General features: G+C 40.4%; 1 protein-coding gene across 1 annotated transcript; it reads right to left on the minus strand.

Annotated features, from left to right (window-relative positions):
- Nucleotides 1–1,913: 1,913 nt before the first annotated feature.
- Nucleotides 1,914–2,502, minus strand: LOC122747740 (40S ribosomal protein S12-like). The gene is made up of 2 exons (XM_043993601.1): nt 2,198–2,502; nt 1,914–2,015 (listed from the first exon to the last, which is right to left on the minus strand). Exons 1-2 carry the CDS (start codon nt 2,500–2,502, stop codon nt 1,949–1,951), a joined length of 372 nt encoding a protein of 123 aa, XP_043849536.1. The 3' UTR covers nt 1,914–1,948.
- Between the last annotated feature and the right edge of the window lie 5,715 nt (nt 2,503–8,217).

Below are 8,217 nucleotides of genomic sequence, written 5' to 3' on the forward strand. Positions count from 1 at the left end.
ACCTAGATGAATCCTGGGCCATTACTCTATCCATTGCACCATCCTTCTTTCTTGAAGAGGACTGACGACATCAGGAGGGTGATGTCTTGACTTGCAAGTGAATTGCATTTAAGTGAGGCAGGGCTGTGCAGAGTCATCAGCCTTACTCTCTCCTCCAGAATCATCTGAGTCCAGTGGCAAGACATAGGTCAGAACTACTGGAGATGGCCCCGGATGCAGTGGGAGAACTTGGCTTTTTTAAGCTAGGGTCTTTCCCAGGCCTCAGTTTGTCTGAGACAACGCCCATACAGTAATTAAAAGCTAGGTTAGAATTGAGGTGAAAGATGACTTAGTTTGCCCTCATAAAAGAATCAATGCGGGAGAGGAAGACCCTCAGAATTTCTGGCCAGAATAGAAACAATTGCTATTTACACTCGAAGCTTAGGGGAGAGACATCTTGATGGAAGAGAAGAATTCTAGGAGGTAAAAAAGTGAGGAGGCAATGCATTCTAGGCATGGCAGGCAGCCAGTGCACAGGCATAGAGATGGCAAATAGATTCTCATGGATGAGGAGCAGAGAAAAGGCAAGTTTGGCAGGATTGTAGAGTTCCTTTTTAAAAATGCATTATTAGTGATATCTTTTGTTTTTACATCACCTAGATTTCCTCCTGTATCCTTCCCTTTCTCCCTTCCAAGAAGCTATCCATTATAATAAAGAATATGTTACCAGAAAAAAAAGAAAAAGAGGAAGAGGAAAAACAATTGGTAATTGACAGATTGATCAGTACATCAATAGAATCTTAATTTTTTTTTCTTTTTTTCCTTTCTTTCTTTCTTTCTTCCTTTTTGCAGGGCAATGGGGGTTAAGTGACTTGCCCAGGGTCACACCGTTAGTAAGTGTCAAGTATCTGAGGCCAGATTTGAACTCAGGTACTCCTGAATCCAGGCCCGGTGCTCTATCCACTTCGCCACCTAGCTGCCCCCTTAAATTATTTTGAATATTCCGTGTCTGTGAATCTTCCACCTCAAGGAATGGGGGGAGGTATCTTTTTACATCTCTTCTTTGGGGCCATCTTTGTTCTTTGTAATTTTGAATTGTGAGGATCAGATTGAAGAGAAAAGATAATGAATTTAGCTTTGTATGAGATGAGTTTGAAGTACCAGGGGAATGTCATGGGGAGTAATTATAAAGGCAACTGGAGGTACAGGTCTAAAGCTCAGAAGGAAGGTCAGGGCTAGCTATACAATGGGGAATTATCTGTTTAGTGGTGGTGGTTAAAACCATGGGAGTAAATAACAACACTGATGTGAGTAGGTACCCGGGAGCTATTTTCTTCACTTTACAAATGATAAAATTGAGGTTCAGACTGGTTACATGACTTGACTGTGTTAACACAATTACTATATATCAATGATGGTATTTGAAACCAGGGCTTTCTGCCTCCAAAGAAAATAGTGTAGAATGATGCAAGACAATTCCAAAGTACTCATGATGGAAAATATTTTCCACATCCAGAAAAAAAAAAAGAACTGTTGAATCTGAATTTAGATTGAACCATACTATTTCTACTTTTTTCCCTCTTTTTTCTTTTTTGGGGTTTTCCTTTTTGTTCTGATTCTTCTTTCACTACTTTTTGTTTTTGTTTTTTTTTGGTGAGGGAATTGGGGTTAAGTGACTTGCCCAGGGTCACACAGCTATTAAGTGTCAAGTGTCTGAGGCCTGATTTGAACTCAGGTCCTCCTGACTCCAGGGCCCGTGCTCTATCCACTGTACCACCTAGCTGCTCCTGATTCTTCTTTCACAACATGACTACTGCAGAAATATTTTTACTGTTATTGAACATATATAATCTATATAGGATTGTTTTCTGTTATAGAGGATATCAGAGGGGGGAGGGAAGGGAGGGAAGGAGAAAAATTTGAAGCTCAAAATCTTTTTTTTTCAAACCAGACCAAGGCTTTTATTTACTTATTTCTTGCATTTAAAATATTCTTTGATGACATCTTTGGCCTGAGATTCCTTGCCATAGTCTTTATTTTATTTTATTTTTTGGTGAGGCAATTGGGGTAAAATGACTTGCCCAGGGTCACACAGCTAGTAAGTGTCAACTGTCTGAGGCCGGATTTGAACTCAGGTACTCCTGAATCCAGGGCCAGTGCTTTATCCACTGAGCCACCTAGCCCCCCCCCCCATCCCCGCCCCCCCCCAAAGTTTTTAACAATAATGAAACTGCAGCCAACCACTTTTCGGGGCTTTCCCTCTCTGTCAATTTTACAGAAGCCTACCCATTCACCCAGCTTCTTGTTGTCATCAACCTTGATCAAGTTAATTTGGTGCTCAGCACACAGAGCTTCAACCAATTTTACATACATAGGTTCATCACAGTTGGAAGCAAGAACACAAAGATGGGCTTGGCGGTTGTCCAAGGCTTTGGCAGCTTCACGAATTCCATGAGCTAGGCCGTCGTGGATGAGTGCGATCTTCAGCACTTCTTGTAGAACAAAAAGATGAAAACCAAACATGTACCCAATGAACATAGAATTATGCCTGAACAAATTATGGTGGTATGAGAGTGATAGACTATTTATTATTTGTGCCATGAAAAATTATGAATGTGAAGAATTTTTAAAAAATTTTAAACACTTTTATTTAAAGTTTTGAGTTCCAAATTCTATCCCTCCTTCTCCTCCCCACTTTCTGAGATGGTAAACAATAAGATATAAGTTATACATATGCAATTATGTAAAACACTTCCATATTAGTTGAATATGAAGAATTTTAGAAAAACATTTTAGAAGGTCAAATACTGGAGCTGAAGCCTAAATTCTTTGGCAACATAATGAGAAAATGAAACTCACTGGAAAAGACCCTGATGTTGGGAAAGATTGAAGACAAAAAGAAAAGGGACGGCAGAGAATGAGATGGATAGACAGCATCACGGAAGCAATAAACATAAGCTTGAACAAACTTCAGGGGACAATGGAGGATAGAAGGGTCCATAGGGTCATAAAGAATTGGACATGACTGAACAACAAAAGAGAAACATCAGAAGATTTGTATAAAACAAAGTGAAGAAAGTAAAAGCCAAAGAACAATATACAAAATGACTACAGCTGAGTAAATAAAGTCAATCTTGAGAAATAACAAAATTCTGGTCAATGACAATAGCAAATGATAGTACCACACTATCAAAGCTAAACGGGGGGGGGGGGGGGGGGCATCTCGGTGGTGCAGTGGATAAAGCACTGGCCCTGGATTCAGGAGTACCTGAGTTCAAATCCAGCCTCAGACACTTAACACTTACTAGCTGTGTGACCCTGGGCAAGTCACTTAACCCTCCTTGCCCCACCAAAAGAAAAAAAAAAACTAAAGGGATCATCTATCCTTTCTGATAATAATCAATAATCTAACATTTTTTGGGGGGTGGGGGGAGGCAGGATTGAAAGAGATGTACTTTGTAAAGGAGTTTTGTTTGGTCATTGTTTTGAAATTAGCTGTTATGTCAAAAACAAATTATGTTGATATGGATAGAATCAAGGCCTGCCTCTGATTCATACCATCTGTGTTACCACTCCAGATAACTCTCTGAGGCTACATTGTAGAGCAGTAGCCAGTCTCCCTCATGGGGTGGGACCCCACACCTAGAGTTCCTACACTAATGAAATGAAAAGGGAGGGAAGGACAGACAAACAGAGAGACAGAAACGAAGAGAAGCAGAAAGAGATGGGGTGGGGAGAGGAGAGGGAGAGAGATGGAAAAATGGAGGGAGAGAGGAAGAGAGGGAGACAGAAGGGTTCCTTGATAATCTTAGGTACAGTATTTATTTGATGAATTCACAGGCTGTAGCAGATTGGTACATGATGCCAAAAAAAAAGAAAAGAAAGAAAAGAAAGATTGAGAAGCCCTGGCTAAAATAACTGATTTCACTTATTGAATGTTTTGTTGTTGCTTTAGGTTGCTTCTCTTTTATGTCTAACATGAGAAATACACAGTTGTGGGAACTGTAAATTTTTAAAATTCAGATACATTTAAGCTGGTGCAACTTGAATTATCAGTTGAATAAGAGCCTGAAATGTAATAGATACTTAATAATTGCTTGTTGATCGATTGATTAAATAAGCTGGAAGACTTAATGTGTTTCCTTCTTCCCTTTGATTTGAGTCTGCTGGAAAGGAGGATGGTAAATGTTAGACCGAATGTTAGAAAGCCATCAGATGACGCTGCTATGTTGTTTTCCCAGAACACTGATATTTGACCCAGAGGAACACCACTTTGAGCAGAGATGGAAAAGGAACACTTAAAGGAACAAAGGAGAGATATCAGAGCTATGGTTTCCCCGAGGTAGAATAGCTTCAGACATTTCATTTTCCTTTGGTCCAAAAGTCTGAGATTAGGGAGTGATCGTTACTGAGAGTCACTTTCCTACCTTTCAAAATAGCTCATTTCTAGCACGAGCCCTGCTTTCTACACGCAAAGGAGGGATTCAGGTTCCTACGAGGGATCAGGTTCGCCACACAGGCTACTTCTTACACTGTTCCACAACCAAAAGCAAAGGGATACAGCTTGCTTTCATTTCACAGTGAAAAGTCCTTTCTTTTCAAAGAGCAGGATGATATTATGCACGTTTGCTTTGGAGAAAAGGAGGTCAAATTGTAATGTAGCAAATTTTGTCCATTTTGCAAATGAGAAAAATGAATTTTAAAGAGCTTGTTATTTGTGTGTGGTAATTTAAATGCTGATGTGCTATAATCAAAAAGGGGTTAATGTCTAAATAAAGGAATAATTGAAATCCTATTTGTGTAATTTTCTACTTATCCATCCATCTAACTAAAAATTGTTGTCATTCTGTAAGAACCCTGCTTCTTGGTAATGAAGATTGATAGCAGACGGATTCAACTCAGGCTGAAATCTTGGATTTGACATTTATTGGGCAACTACTTGGCACAGCGGATTGAGCATGGGTCTTGGAATCAAGAAAACTCATCTTCATGAGTTCAAATCCAGCTTCAGACACTGACTAGCTGTGTGACCCTGGTCAAGTCACTTCACCCTGTTTGCCTTAGTTTCCTCATCTTTAAAATGAGCTGGAAAAGAAATGGCAAAACCATTCCACTTATCTTTGCCAAGAAAACCCCATTAAGTCAACAACAGACAGCAAAGTTATGCAGCCCTAAATAAATCATTTTCCTTTTCAGAGTCTCAGTTTCACAATCTATAAAATGGGGCTAATAATACCTGTGCTTACTCACCTAAGTTGCTGTGAAGAGTATTGATCATGATAGGCTTGAATTAAATTAACCTTACTTTCCCTTCTCATACTGTGGTATCACCCAAAGGATTTAGAATTGAAAGGAGCCTTAGGCATCAACTAAAAGGGACATGGTAGATAGAATGGTGAACTTGGAATCACAAATATTCAGTTCAGATCTCACCTCTGACACTTACTAGCTGGGTAACCATGGGTAAGTCACCTAACCTCTCTGATGCCCAGTGTTCTCATCTGTAAGATAAGGATTGTCAGTATGATCTTGTGGGGTCCCTCTTGCATGTGGGCTGGACCAGATGGCTGAGAGGTACCTTCTGACTCTTAGATTCTATGATTTTGTGATTGTAATTTTTCAGGCTCAAATGGGATAATGAATGTTAAGTTCTTTGCAATCATTAAGATTTCCTATGTACACATCAGCTCTTATTATTATCATTTTGTCCAAGTAAATGAGGAAATGGAAGCAGTGTGCTTTAGGTCACACAGCTAGTAAATGTTAGAAATGGAGCATGAATTCAAATATTTTCACTCCAAACCCTAATGGTTTTTATGTATTTGTTATTCATTTATTTTTAACATTTTTTTTAATGTTGAGTTCCAAATTCTTTCCCTCCCTCTTGCCCCTCTACCACCCATTGAGGATGCAAGCAATATGCTAGCAATTATACATGGGAAGTCATGCAAAACATATTTCCATATTAGCTATGTTGCAAAACGAGAAGTGAGAAAAATAAAGTGAAAAACAATATGCTTCCCTCTGCATTCAGAGTCCAACAGTTCTGTCTCTGGAGGAGGATAGCATTTTTCATTGTAAGTCCTTCTGAATTGTCTTCGATCATTGTCTTGATTAGAATAACTAAGTCTTGGGGCAGCTAGGTGGCACAGTGGATAGAGTACCGGCCCTTGGAGTCAGGAGTACCTGAGTTCAAATCTGGCCTCAGACGCTTAACACTTACTAGCTGTGTGACCCTGGGCAAGTCACTTAACCCCAATTGCCTCACTAAAAAAAAAAAAAAAAAAGAATAGCTAAGTTTCATATTTGATCATGGCTATAATATTGCTGTTACTGTGTACCATATTTTCCTGGTTTCTAAACCCTATTGTTTTCCTCCAAAGAAGGATCCTGAATACTCTGGAAGAGTCTTTGGTTTCAGGAACCTGGGAAAGAGACTAAAGATTTGCTTTCCATTACAGTGAGTTCTTGATTCTTTTAGTTCCTAGTGCCACATCCTGCGCCCCCCACCAAAATAGCTAAACATTTATTTTGTATATTGCCTATGTGAGAAAATAATGGGTTTGGGGGGTCCCAGAGGCCCCCTACTTGAAGGCCTAACTCCAGAGCCTTGCCTGACCTCTTTTGTTTGTTTGTTTGTTTTTGCAGGGCCATGGGGGTTAAGTGACTTGCCCAGGGTCACACAGCTAGTAAGTGTCAAGTGTCTGAGGCCAGATTTGAACTCAGGTACTCCTGAATCCAGGGCCGGTGCTTTATCCACTGTCACCTAGCTGCCCCTGCCTGACCTCTTTTAAGGCCAGCTCAGAGTCAGTAAAGTTGGACCTAAGACCCTTAATAGAGACGATAGAGATTAAAAAACCACATCTATCTGAAAGCCTTTCCCCTCAGAGGGTCTGTCCTCTGAACTCTGACCTCAGCTTGTACTGCTCATTTTAATATGGATCATCCTTAAATCTAGTAAACCAATAGATTTGAATGATGGTAGCCAATTAGCTTGGAGCAGTGTGTAAGGACCACCTGTCCTCTGGTCTGCAGGAAGCTTGCTCTCTCTCTTGGCCTGGGAAGCTGGAGGAGACAGCCATGCATCCTCCCTGGCTCTCTTCTCTATCCTAGGTAATGTAGGACTTCTGAACTTTACTGACATTTAATATGCTTTAATAAATGCTTAATGCCAAAGACTGGGACTAGAAACTCTAATTTATAAGTAGCAATATATTAGAAATGCCAGCTAAGTTTCCTAAAACCTAGAACAGAGATAGGTACCCCCATATATTTTTGGGGGTAAGGCAATTGGGATTAAGTGACTTGCCCAGGGTCAGGCAGCTAGTAAGTGTTAAGTATCTGAGGCCGGATTTGAACGCAGATCCTCCTGAATCCAGGGTCAGTGCTGTATCCACTGCGCCACCTAGTTGCCTGCCAGTGTTTTTTCCATTGAACCCCCATATATATATATATATATATATATATATATATTTTTTTTTTTTTTGTAGGCAATGGGGGTTAAGTGACTTGCCCAGGGTCACACAGCTAGTAATTGTCAAGTGTCTGAGGCCGGATTTGAACTCAGGTACTCCTGAATCCAGGGCCGGTGCTTTAACCACTGCGCCATCTAGCTGCCCCTAACCCCCATATATTTTTAAATGACATACCTATATTTGCTTTTCTGTGAACATAATATATCACACCTCTCCTTCTACACCCCCCTCTACCATCTACACAGACACTTTTGTAATGCAAGCTTATAAATGTAAGCTTTTTTTTTTTTTGCAGGGCATTGAGGGTTAAGTGACTTGCCCAGGGTCACACAGCTAGTAAGTGTTAAGTGTCTGAGGTTGGATTTGAACTCAGGTCCTCCTGAATCCAGGGCCAGTGCTTTATCCACTGTGCCACCTAGCTGCCCCCTAAATGTAAGCTTTTTAAGGGCAGGACCTTCTCCCTAGAATCTAGCACCATGCCTGGCACAAAGTTGGTACCTAATAAAGGCTTGTTGATTTGATTGACTGCTTGAATTATGGATATGTACCTCCTGGGCCTTACACTTTTCATTCTGTCATTGAAGACTAAGAAATCTCTTGACTGAAGGCGCAGTTTATTAAAGGACCTTTTGCCTTTTCTTGGTTGTTGGACATAAATAACCACATGAAGCTGTACTCAGTCTGATCTTTATATCAGCCAGGTGAAGTTGAGAGTTAGCCGGAAGGTTATGGACATTTCATGTGCAGCAAGGCCTCACAGGCC

This window comes from Dromiciops gliroides, chromosome 3 (genome assembly GCF_019393635.1).
Source record: "Dromiciops gliroides isolate mDroGli1 chromosome 3, mDroGli1.pri, whole genome shotgun sequence".
Taxonomy (NCBI): domain Eukaryota; kingdom Metazoa; phylum Chordata; class Mammalia; order Microbiotheria; family Microbiotheriidae; genus Dromiciops; species Dromiciops gliroides.

Coding starts and splice junctions, on each gene's coding strand:
- LOC122747740 (XM_043993601.1), bottom strand. CDS start 2,502: ATGTTTGGTTTTCATCTTTTTGTTCTACAAGAAGTGCTGAAGATCGCA. Junction 2,016..2,197: donor GGCTGCAGTTTCATTATTGT/TAAAAACTTTGG, acceptor AATAAAATAAAA/TAAAGACTATGGCAAGGAAT.